General features: G+C 38.2%; 1 protein-coding gene across 1 annotated transcript in view; it reads left to right on the top strand.

Moving 5' to 3' along the window:
- LOC105391726 (ATP-binding cassette sub-family C member 4) overlaps positions 1-13897 on the top strand; it is a 58108-nt gene that overhangs the window by 15870 nt on the left and 28341 nt on the right. Inside the window, exons 9-13 of the mRNA XM_048626087.1 lie at positions 4383-4613; positions 5815-5980; positions 9715-9857; positions 12096-12248; positions 13211-13404. Of these exons, the coding sequence (XP_048482044.1) occupies positions 4383-4613; positions 5815-5980; positions 9715-9857; positions 12096-12248; positions 13211-13404 (887 nt within the window). The remainder of the gene's footprint in view (positions 1-4382; positions 4614-5814; positions 5981-9714; positions 9858-12095; positions 12249-13210; positions 13405-13897) is intronic.

Genomic DNA, 13897 nt, shown 5'->3' on the forward strand with positions numbered 1-13897 from the left:
ACATATTAAATCTGTCCAATTATAAACTAGCTTCAGCTTGTTCTAGGAAAACACGACACGGAGGAGTATGCATACTTGTGAATGTAAAACATAGCTTTAAAACGTTAGATGTAACTCAATTTGTTTTACATAATATATTAGAGTGCTGTGCAATAGAACTTACAGAACATAATATTATAATTGTCTGTGCTTATAGAGTTACTCAATATACCGTTTCAGCATATACATTATTCTTTAAGAAGCTAAATGAGTTGCTAACAACACTTTGTAATAGTAACAAAAAAAAAGTAATTCTATGTGGTGATTTTAATATCGACATGCTAACAAAAACTAAAACTACGGATACTCTTAAACATATTTTACAAAGTTATAACCTAAAAATTGAAATAAACGAACCTACCCGCCTAGCTAGTGGAACATGCTTAGACAATGTCTTTCATAACATGCGAGGATGTACTAGTAAAGTTGTCGAATTAGCCTTGTCTGATCACTGTGCACAAATTCTTACCTGTCCTGTAAAAAAATCATATACGTTCAAACATTGGTATGTGGTTAAAAGAGATTATAGTGAGGAAAATGTAAAAAAGTTTGAAGAGTACTTAAAATCAATTAGTTTTAATGAAGTCTATGCATCAGATGATGCAAACGAAGCATTTCAAAAATTTTATGAAATTTTCCAACTTTTGTACCTTTTATGTTTTCCTAAAATTAGAGTAAAATTTTCAACCTCTCTCAAACATAAATGGTTATCGAAAGGGTTGAAAAAATGTTCTAGGAGAAAACGAGAACTTCTGTGGAACTATAGACGAAGTCACTCAAAAGAATCAAAGATAAAATTCAAAGAGTATGCCAAGAGGTTTAAAGCCATAATAAAACTAACCCAAAAATCACAAAATAATTATTTTATAAACACTTCTGACAATAAATGCAAAGCTACGTGGAATATCATAAACAAATCCAAGTCAAGAAATATGAAGGAATATATAAACAAAATAAATGATAACGGACATATACTTACTGACCCACGTGACATATCTCAATCTTTCAATAATTACTTTATTAATCAAATTTCATTAACTGACATAAATACAAATTCTAATAACTCAATAAAATTCAATACAAATAATAATAATTCTAATTCTCTATTCATGAAACCGACAACTCCAGATGAAATATTTACAATAGTAAAATCATTAAAAAATACAAAAAGTACAGGCTATGACGAGATTACTACTGATATAATTAAACGTGTTGCCCCTGTTATTGCGCCAGTGCTAAGCCACAGTATCAATATTTGTATAAATGAAGGGACATATCCCGATGAACTAAAAGTTTCAATTATAATACCATTATTTAAGAAAACAGACAAGGAAAATATGAACTACTATAGGCCCATAGCATTGATACCTATATTATCGAAATTTTTTGAAAAGGTTATCTACCATCGATTGAATTCATACATGGAGAAATATGAAATGTTCTCACCAATGCAAATGGGATTTAGAAAAAACAAATCAATAAATAAGGCAATATATGAATTTTTAATGACTACTAAATAGCATGGATAAACGTATACCTGTAGCAGCCCTTTACATGGACCTAACAAAGGCTTTTGACTATGTGAATCACGACATTTTACTGAATAAACTAGATAAATACGGAGTGCGAGGAACAGCACCAAATCTAATTAAATCATATCTGACAAATAGAACACAAAAGACCCAAATCAATCGTATATGCACAAAATCTAAAACTGAAACAGCTTACTTCTCAGATAGTAAAGAGAATAGATTAGGCGTCCCACAAGGTAGCGTATTAGGGCCATTACTATTTATCATCTACATCAATGACCTACCTCAAGTTACAGAACACCCAATGGTTCTATTCGCTGATGACAGCACAGTACTATTTAAAGATGATAAAGAATCAAATTATGAAAATAACATAAATAATACTCTAACAGACATAATTCATTGGCTTAATAACAATAAACTATTAATTAATCTGGGCAAAACTAAAATAATGACATTTAAACAACGGATAAATAATAAAACTATTGACATAAAATACAATGATAATAAAATTGAAGAAACAGAAGTAACAAAATTTTTGGGGCTTTATATTGACAGGAACATTACTTGGCAAGCACAAACTGACCACATTTGCTCAAAATTAAACACGTTTTCGTACGCCCTACATAATTTAAGTAAAGTTGTAAGTGAGGGAACAGTAGTTACTGCCTATAAAGGGTATGTAGACTCCATTCTCCGTTATGGAATTATATTCTGGGGTAATGCGACCAACAAAGATTCTGTTTTCAAATCCCAAAAAAGGTGTATTCGCGCAATAGGAAAAATTACAAGCACAGAATCCTGTAAACAATTGTTTAAAAAATACAAAATTCTTACATTTCCCTCTTTGTATATATTAGAAATGGCTATATTTGTGAAATTAAATTTTAATAGTTTCGGTCACTTTAGAAGCCTGCGTTACGGTAGCAAGGTGAGTGCTCCTCGCCATGTTACAGCCTTATATAGGAAAAATATTTTTGGAATGGCTCCCACTATTTTCAACAAGCTACCTAAAGCCATAAGAGATGCACAGGACATCCAACTGTTTAAGACTAAACTTAAAAACTATTTACTGGACAAAATATACTATAGCGTTAACGAATACCTATCCGATACACAATGAGTAAATCGAAATTATAATAATGGACCTAATTATAATTATTTTGGAAATCATTATATTTAATTAATTATTTGTTTCTGCATGACTGCATGATAGATATAATGAAGTACTTACTATACTTATAATATTTGTATGCCATGTTGGCTGATTTACGGTGAAACAATATTTTTGTAATTTTACACCTTACTTCTGACCTGTGAATCACAAATAAATGACTTTGAACTTTGAATATTAAATAGTTTCTTAAATAAATCTTTCTAATAAGGTCTAGGCTTTTTTGTGTGTACTTATTAAATGTTATAAGCACTGAACATGACCATGGGAGATACGTTATCCAGAAAGTTGTTTTATCACTACACACATTTCATATGTACCTATGTATGAATATACTTAATATTTGTTATTTCTATTTACAAAATTTCGCCAGACATTTCTGCTATCTCGGCAACCTTGTCTGTATTTGCTTAACCCACTTCCTAAAATAAAAAACGATACTCTTATCGCTTAACTATGTTCTTCTGCCGAATTTATGTTTACCATGCAAAAGTCCGTTAGACCTTGATACTTGACTACTCATTAAACTGAATTGCATATCTGAACTATATAATCATTTCATTCATTCTTTCGTAATCAAATCACAAACACAACATCTAATACAAATGTACACACACACAAAACACACACACACACACACACACACACACACACACACACACAAACACACACACGCACACACTTACACACACACACACACACACACCCACACTCAAACAGACACAAGCATTCAATCCAATCGAGATGTACAAATAGAAATACCTATGTTATTTGTATTAACTACTATAGTAATACTCTAGCTTTGTAAATTGTTAAACTTAAACTAAAATCTTTTACTTAATTAGATTTTCAAAGATAAAAACCCTAAACAATGTTATTTTGATAAGTTACTAACTACTTTTGTGTACTATATCGGTGAGTGACCACTGATCCTCATCTTACAGGTTTTTACCTAGTTTGAGTATCAGGGGACATATTATTCATGCATATATATAGCTTACATCTATGCTTGTTAACTTTGTTTTTGTAATTAAGTTTAAGTTTGGCTATGAAATAAATTATTATTATTTATTTATTTTATTTATATCTCATAATTACATGTTTACTCACACATTCGCTGTGTGTGATAAATCAGTATTGTATTGCTCATACGTCCTGAGAGGAAATGCATTTTTGCGCAGTCATAACGCTTTATGAAATTTCAGTGTAATTATTTAACTATCTGTGAGTTTAATGAGTCATATTGAAGCAATGACTGAGCGTAGAACGTGCTTATGAACTATTGTAGGTCCTTGTCCTAAATTTGATTCTTTGTGCAAGTTATATTTTACTGGTCATAGTTCAGAATGCAAGTTACAGTAAAATCACTTAAGTACTCTTAAAAGTGATAGATGATACATAGTTAAGTACACCCTACTTTTGGAATACGTTACAATTATTTTATTTTCCATTCAGTAGGAGATGCAACAACGTTAATACCTTTAAATAACTATACCTAACTTATTCTGATACTCAACAACATTTCAGCCATTTAAAGCGCTGCATTTCATACTCAACTTCCAACTAAACTTGACGTCCTTAGATCTGAAACCGAAAGTTATAACCTCTAAATCACATCATAAACATCTCACCCACAGGCATAGCAACAGTAGCCGAAGCAGCCATATCCATCAAACGTCTACAGAGCTTCATGCTGTATGAAGACACGAGCAAGCCAGTACCAGGCCTCACTGACATCCAGACCTCGACTAAACCCAAGGCCAAGGAGCCTGAGAAGACAGCTGCTGACATACTGAGGGAGGGGTTGAAGCCTGAGCAAGAGACCAAGCCGCTTAATGATGAACCTAAGGAGAAGAGTAAAGGGAATGGTGAGTACCAGTCTATTATCTGTTTATTACTAAAGGCTTTATGTTCCGTGAAAACGAATAATTCAATAAATAGAAAAAACACACAAAAAAAACACGCACTCACGCCTTGTACTAATGTACTCCCTTGCGGGGTAGGCAGAGGTGCATTGCTGCACCCACTTTTCGCCAGAGTGTTATGTTAGTCCCAATGTAATAGGGGGCGGGCCTATTGCCATTTAACGGGCACATCCAAGACCCGAGAACAAATATCTGCCCCAGCCGGGAATCGAACCCGGGACCATCGGCTCAGTAGTCAGGGTCACTAACCACTACGCCATTCGGTCGTCAATAAATAGAACAGAAGGGTAAAACTAAACCAAAAATGCACGTATAAGAGATGGATCGCTCCACAAAATTTTCGACAGTCATAAATTATTATTTGCAATGTGTGTAAATTCGTCAACACTAACCTTACTGACTACAGTGCCATCTGGTGGTCTAAAACCCATTGAATAGTTTACTTATTTACCTGAATATGTAGATTAGGCACACAAACAAATACTTATTTTTTATTAACAAACAATTCTTATACTTAAAACCCAGCGGTTTCTTTTATCATGACAATGATGCCGAACAACATGTTTTATTTAGATAATAAATTAAGATGTGAGAGTCATTGGCCGGCTGTGACATTGTTACTGCACAAAGGTAAACTGGTCTGATTCGAAATGGACTGGAATATTTATCTACACAAATAAAAGTAACAAGTTGACTATTACGTAAAGCTATTTGGGTTATAGATCGGATTTAATGGTTGCCAACAATGGCTTGTGTTCATGGAAATTATAGCAAATAGTTGTAGTCATACGCAAATTATTATGAATATTCTGTGTAACTGTTGTCTAACTTTAACTGTTTTCTCGTCAGGGACAGTCTAGACTTGTGTATTCTCATTCTGAAATGATAATCTCAATTCTCAAATGCTGTTTGCCACAGCTCACTCAATAATCATTGTAATATGTCCATACATTTTAGAGTTCATCCGGTTCACACACATCGCCATTTTTGTGGAATAATTAGTGGCTCAATAATGTCATTGTTTACAATATTATTCTTTGAGGGACCATCCAATACGATAGACGTCCGAATGAATGAGTCCGAAGCTGCGCCACAATACTTTTTCCCTTAGCCTTCTTGTTAATAATAACTTATAAACTCACAGGCAACGCAGAAGCGCCTCTCGAATCAGGCGAAGAAGACTCCACGGAACTACATAACTTAGAAGAGGATGCACGCTCCGTGCGGCTCAAGCACGCGACGGCCAAGTGGCTGCCGGACCAGCACGAGAACACGCTGACTCACCTGTCGCTCACCATCAAACCCGGCAAGTGAGTTACCTAACTATAGGCTTTAAGAGTTTTCCAGCATAGGTAAACCAAAAGCGTAAGATGGCATCGGATGTGGTCCAATGACAATGGCGCAAGCGGAAATTTGTCACGACGCGATTTAGCGCATCGCTACGCACCAATGGGGCCTCACCATTAGGTGTACTAAGTACACATAGTGCCGGCGCCCGTGCGTGCTACAGTGGCAAGTGAGTCACTTACCGTGAGGCCCGATTGGTTGCGAAGTCGCTGCCATAAATTTTTGGGATGTTTGGACGACCGTTCCTTTGGGACGATGCGACGCAACGCAGCGCAACGTACCAATGGGGCCTCACCCTTAAGGGTACTAAATAGACACAGTGCCGGCGGCCGAGCATGCTTCAGTGTATTGGTATTAAGGGCCCGTACAGGGTGGCGTGCCCCGCCAAATTTGGGTTTTCAATGCTCTTCACACAGCACACGCAGTGACACGCACACATGTAAGTTTGCACAGTGGGTCATAAACTTTTACTCGCCAACTTTATTGACAATTATTTTCAAGTAGTGATTTGAGGGTAAGTATAATTTTTAATTACACTGGTAAGCACCAGGAAAGAGTAGAAATTAATAGGGGTGCCACTTTTCTCCATACTCGGAACCCGATTAGCTTTCTAAACAAATGTAGTATTTACTTACTTGTAGAAAGGTAACTACAGGTATTAAAGTGTAGATACTAAGGGTATACTAAGCCGAAAGGGGATGAGTCAACTCAAGGGGTCATTCTGAACAACTTTTGTTCTACGAGTTTTGCAAATTCGCGAAAAAAAATATTCGTTTTCCATGGTAAAAAGTCACGTGTCATCAAAGTTTCTATGAAAAAGGTTTTTTTTTTGTTAATTTTTAAAACTCGTAGAACAAAAGTCCAGAATGACCCCCTGTCTCACTTGTTTTTACCCGACTGCCGAAGGAGGAGGGTAATATTTTTCGATTGTATGTTTGTAAGTATATTTTTTGGTAGCAGAATAATATTTTTTCTTATTTTTAGGGTTTCGTACCTCAAAAGGAAAAAAAGCAACCGTTATAAGATCTCTTTGTTGTCCGTCTGTCTGACTGACTGTCTGTCACCGCCCTTTTTCTCAGAAACGGGTAAAGATATCAAGCTGATATTTCGCATAGATATGGGGAGTACCCCAAAAAAATATTGGGGTACTCCCTCTCCCATACAAGTAAATTGGGGCTGATATTTTTTCCGGTTATTTTGATGGTGTAGGTAGGGTATCGTTGAATTGGTCTTTTAATATAATAGGTATAAAAAAAGGTTAAAATATAATTATTTTGCTTTTACCCTTAAATTTGGGGACCACACCATAGACAAATCCTAATTAAAAAATGATTTCAATAGATGGCGTGTTTTTATGTTGGGTAACTCAGAATAAGAAGTGATGATATCTCAGAATAATAATGGTTAATGGTGCTATTCCGCTGAACACCGAAACCGGTGGGACACAAGTGAAAAGTGGCGGTTCCCCTCATCTCGCATAATTTTTATTGACCAAAACTCATTTCGCATAACTCGTATGGTCTAAACTTTTTTGGCCGAACCATCACTTTGCCAAGAATTATGTGGCATAAGGCTCGTTTCGTCTAAAACTTTTTAGGCACAATCTTTAAACACCTAAGTTTCGTTTGCTCAAATGTATGTTTATTTATTTATTTATTTATTATGGAACACCAACAGCATACATATAGAACCAGATAAGTTAAGTACCTAATCTAAACTAAAGACTAACCTAAACTAAAGATTAACCTAAAAATCTTGTATGTTCGTCTATACCTATGTATAATCTTGTTTCTCCTAATGTTATCTTAATAAATAATATATTAAGTATGTAGTAAATGTACAAATTGTGGTATTTTTTCTCATACATCCCGAAAATCACGATATTGAATGATTAAAAAATCGAAAGTTAACGAGCAATACAACATACACACATACAATAATTATTACAAACCCCATGAGATCGATACCTAAAGATAGGTGCGACGACGAGCAAAGCGAGGAGGAGCGTGTTAGGTGCACATGTTCATCAAAACCAAAGCGGAGCGCAGCGAAGCGGAGCGGAGCGTTTTCCAAACAGCGGAAACAATACAAGGCACCAGTTTGCGCTATAGACAGACGCTCCGTCAAAGTTAAAGCCAAACAAATATTATTACTTTGTATAAACCTATTATTAGGCTATTCAAGATTTGGCCATACCATTATTAGGCTAAACAAGATAATGCGAAATAACTTTTTACTAATCGAGATTTATGCCATACGGTTTTCGGCGAAACGAGACTTTGACCAAACGTTACTATGCAATACGAGATTAGGCAAATAAATCTTGGGCCAAAAAAGGTAGAACCGAAAAGTGGTCATGAAAATGCACTAGGGTAGACCCTGCTCCTAGAACAGGGCATGAGTTTGTGATTTGTGTGCGAGGATGGAAACTTTGAATATTTTCTTGATTTTTTTATTATTGATGCAATAACATATAGTATTTTTTCTGAGTTACCAACCGAAGTCACCCCGTGACAGTGTGACTAGATAGGTACTTCTGCAAATTACGCCATCTATCGTTGGTTTTTTTAGTAACTACTGTCTATAGAAGAAATTCCGTCATTATCAATTTTACGTTACGAATGAATTTAGTAAACCCAGTAAACCTAACTAATCCAGAGGAAACCTAAAATATCTTTCTGTCTCTCTGAAAAACATACTTAATAGCCCAAACTCGATGCTTTTAGCTATTAACATCTTTGAAATAAAATTCAGTCACCACCTTGTTACTGCCCTCATCAGATCCTCACGAGACCATTCCTCAACCAGTACCATGAGACTGTGTTTTTGATGAATCCTAACCTAATGTTCCTACGTATTGTCATCACTTAGATCAATTCGCTATATTCCTGCTCCTCATCGGACCTTTACGAGACTGTAATGTCACGCGAGAACATTGCCCACTATCTAATTTAATTTAATGTATTGAATATAGTGTAAGAATTATGCTTCCTCAATTTCAAATCAAATTATGTTGGTGTCATAAAAGTTGAAAAAGTGCAATGACAACCAATGTGCAGTGATTTTGTATCTGTACACGAAAAGATCGCGAGCTGTCAGTGCTGCCTAAACCGACGTGACCCTTCTTTGGAGGCCAGCGGCCGACTGAGTCAAACGTCGCTTGTGTTTATGATTTTATAACACAGAAAGCCGCCATAGATATTTGTATGAAGATTTGAGGGAAAAAATTGCCCAAGTTTGTTATTAATTTACACAAAATAGGTGTGTGTTTATTTAAAAACAAGGTATTTAGCGCCTAGTCCAAGCATTTATCTTTATAATTTGATAAGAATCATATGAAAATTCTTGATAATTGCGACACAGTTGTTACAATACGGGAGTGTGATTTACTGGTTTTTCGAAATTAATTTACAGTTATCCATAAGCATTTACTTAAATTCGAATGATTCAGCACCTAGCTAGACTCTTCGGCTACCTGTGTGATTTTTTTCAAGGCTGTAGAGCATCATTTACTATATAATTCTATGACAATGCCAACCCTCGATTCCCTATTGCCGACCCTTAAGAGTAGAGTAGTTGAAAATAGTAGTTTGAAACTGTTGGTATGTACAAGTATAAGTCCCTCTAAAGTCAAGCCCAAACAAAGTATTGGTGTACAGTGTCCCGGTAGTGTAACTATCTACTATCCTTGTTTCAGACTAATAGCCGTCATAGGTCCAGTAGGCGCTGGCAAGTCGTCCCTACTGCACGTGCTACTGAAAGAGTTGCCACTCATATCAGGATCAGTCCACGTCGGGGGAACAGTGTCCTACGCTTCCCAAGAACCTTGGTTGTTTGCTGGTCAGTATTTATTTAGATAACTGAAATGTTTATTTGTGCTACTTGCCGCTTCTGCCGAGTTGTCTCTTTCTGTCCGTAAAGCATGAAGTTCCTTTGTGAAACTTAGAGTAAATATTACACTTACACACGGCATATTTTAAAAAAGTATGACTAATATGTGCTGAAAATGGCGATGACAAGCCGCGCATAATGTTTACCGAAATAAAAAGTACATTATATTTTTTCAAAGAAAAATATTTAGCATGATTCATATTTCATACATATTCCGTTGGCACGTTCGCTATGGGCTTCTGTTTTTACTATTGTTGTTAACTGTTAGTTATGTGGAACCACGGGCACTGCAAGCATGATAATGAATTGTTTCCGCATGTTTTTACACATCAAATTATTATGATCTTTTCCAGTGTAATTGATGACGATAGTACATTATCATTCACAATCCCTTCCTACTAGACACAAGGTTTTTCCGTCTTCTGGCGTCACGAGACAATTTTCTTTTCCTCATTCAACCGAAATTGAAATCAGTTATTCTACCATCCACCACCAATTCAGTGACTATGTAAACAGCCATCTGAATAAAGGAAGACAGGTACTTGCACTTTTTATCGATTTTAAAAAAGCGTTCGATACGCTCGAACATAATCAGCTGTTACAGGCGATGGATGAGTGTGGGATAAGTGGTCCAACCAACCAGTGGTTACGCAGTTACCTAAACCATAGGACCTTACGCACCGTCATCAGTGGAACAGCCGGGTCTGAAGCCAAGGTCAGTGATGGTGTCCCGACTGGCTCAGTGTATGGGCCAGTCGGGTACATCATGCACGTAAACAGTGTAGCGAACGTAGTACATAACTCCCAACTATACATGTACGCTGATGACATGTGCCTACTATCCGCTGGAAAAGACATTGCGAGCATGATGGACAATATACAGGATGATTTTGAGAATATCACTAAATGGGCACACGATAACGGGATTATACTAAACTTAAATAAAACAAAATGTATGCATATTCATTCACCATACAATAAAATCGCTAAAAATATTAATCCATCTACAATTAAAATAATTGGCCATACCTATAATTGTCTACACCTAAATAAAGTAAAATGTGAATGTAAAAGTTTGGAATTAGTAAATACATTTAAATATTTGGGCCTATTAATAGATAAACATTTCAATTGGAAATCACACATAATATTAGTCTGCAATAAGCTAAGATCGATCCTGGGTAAATTCTATCATCTAAATAAAGTTCTAAATAAGCGCACCCTGTATATTGTTTATCATGCACTCGCAGACTCATTATTAAGTTATGGCTTAAATTGTTATGGGCTGACTTTTAAAACTTATTTAGACTTAGTGCAACAGCTACAGATAAGGATAATTAAATATTTAGTAGATAATAAAACCAAAGAAAACTGTAAACAGGATTATTATAAACTATTTGGTATTTGTAAAATATTGCCGGCCAGTAGCAAGGTTAGGTATTTAATAGCCTTAGAAACATATTATAGTGACGAAAATAAAACGAAAATAAATCACCGATACTTAACAAGATCTGTAAAAAAAGGAAAGCTAATGCAGCCTACCGCTAAAAACTATTATGGTGAAAGAACCAGAGAGTACATGACACCAAAAATATGTAATCATAAGAACTTTCATTCAATTTTGCTTAGTTCTGAAAAAATGAATTTGCCCTGTTTAAAATCTAAATTAAAAAAAGCATTTTTAAAGTTGTAGGCACAGTGAGCGGGTCCTTAACCCGGTCGCTCGCGGATAGGTGTGGGCCGGGCGGTCATCTCTGCGCTCGGCCGGCTCGCGCTTCTCCGCGGGAGATTGTTGATGTGGGTACATACTCACTGTATCTATGTATATATTATGGTTAGGTTATTTAAGTAGGTATATTAGTTGTAAGATTTGCTAAAACAAATGTTAAGAGCGCGTCACGCCAACAAACTGTTGTACAGTTTGGCGTTTTTGTTTTTTGTTAAGTGTGTTTATTTCTACTGAATAAATAACTATTAAAAAAAAAAAACCAATATAGCAGAATCTTGCGTTACAATTACAATATTATGTTGTTCACAAGTTCCAACCCTTTTCAAAAGCTGGGTGCCCACAAAACAAACACGCCATGTAAACGGCATCCAAACGTTTGGAACGTCCTCAACCAACGTATGAACATAGCAGTACAAAAAACTTTTTTTCTCAGACAAACTAAATACTTGCTCTTTCAGGCAGCGTCCGTCAGAACATCCTGTTCGGTCAGCCCATGGACCGGCCGCGCTACAACACGGTGGTGCGCCGCTGCGCGCTGGACCGCGACTTCGCGCTGCTGCCCTTCGGAGACAAGACCCTGGTGGGGGAGAGGGGCGTCAGCCTTAGTGGCGGTGAGTGTTTGTGGACCCACTTCTTATCATTCCACAGGCAGAAACCGTCAGAACATCCTATGGCGGCAGTAGCGGTGACAAAACAAGCGCGCCTTCTCTATGTTTTCGTTAAGCCAGCCTAGTTCACTAAAGAAGTCGAGGCGGATTCGCGGCGCGGGCGAGGTGACGCGTCATTGTAAACCCACTTCACCTCATACCTTAGGGACCCAGCGTCCCTACACGAGAGTAGAGGTGGCGTTGCAGCGGCGGTGGCGACAAAAAAGCGAGCCTATGTTTTCTATAAGCCAGCCTTGTTCCATGTTCACTGAAGAAGTCGAGACGCATTAGCGGCGCGGGCGAGGTGGAAGTGAGGTGAGAACGCGTCATTGTAAATTAGGCATGATTCCCTTTAAAGCTGTCGCGACGCAACCTCGACGCCGCCTCGACGCCGCCTCGACTCCGCCTCGACTCTAGCAGTGAGAGAAGCGCCTTAGACAGCGTCAGAACATATTGTTCGGTCAGCCCATGGACCGGCCGCGCTACAACACGGTGGTGCGCCGCTGCGCGCTGGACCGCGACTTCGCGCTGCTGCCCTTCGGAGACAAGACCCTGGTGGGGGAGCGGGGCGTCAGCCTTAGTGGCGGTGAGTGGCTTGAGAAAACGGGACATAGTTTTGATAAACTTCCATAGAAGTTTGTTGAAAGGCATACCTATTGTAGATGGCGCCACTCGCGTAATTATTGAAGATCGCTGTCAGAATCAAATCAAGCCGATTATCGCCATCTGAAATTCGCTAAGCATATTGTGGTCCTTTGTACAAAAACTCTTTATACACCAATGTGGAAAGCTACCCAAGTTACGTATTTGGTTAGACCCTGAATTGTCTAGCCTCTAAAACTTTTGCCATGACTTAAACCTGCATAAACTCTTTCTTTTATTCTGGCTACTTTTATCGGGCATTAAATTACCACCCTACCCCACAGGTCAACGCGCCCGAATCTCCCTCGCTCGCGCAGTCTACAAACGCGCCGACATCTACCTGCTAGACGACCCGCTGTCGGCGGTGGACGCGCACGTGGGCCGGCACCTGTTCGAGGCGTGCCTGGTGGGCTACCTGCGCCGCCACACGCGCGTGCTCGTCACGCACCAGCTGCAGTTCCTCAAGGATGTGGACCAGGTGAGCTATAGTGGCCAGGCTCTTGAGTGCACAGGGTTGCCATCTCTAGAAAGAAGGGGCAAATTCTAGCAAGCATAGCATGAGATTCCCTCCGGTCGATATTAGACACATAGGTTGGTAGTGCCTTAGAAAGGCCGAAGACCGAGTTGTAGCGCTAAGAAGAAAGTACCTTGGTGGGATATCGAGCCCGCTGGACCGACGACATTAGACACATAGCTTATAATGGCTAAGGAAGGATATGTAGCGCTCTTTAGTAGAGGGCCTATGTCCAGCATTGGTCTACTACCTATAAAGCGACATCTACTTACTAGACGACCCGCTGTCGGCGGTGGACGCGCACGTGGGCCGGCACCTGTTCGAGGCGTGCCTGGTGGGCTACCTGCGCCGCCGCACGCGCGTGCTCGTCACGCACCAGCTGCAGTTCCTCAAGGATGTGGACCAGGTGAGCTATTGTGGCTAGATTCTAGAGTGCATAGGGTAGCCATCCCAAGAC

This window comes from Plutella xylostella, chromosome 15 (genome assembly GCF_932276165.1).
Source record: "Plutella xylostella chromosome 15, ilPluXylo3.1, whole genome shotgun sequence".
Taxonomy (NCBI): domain Eukaryota; kingdom Metazoa; phylum Arthropoda; class Insecta; order Lepidoptera; family Plutellidae; genus Plutella; species Plutella xylostella.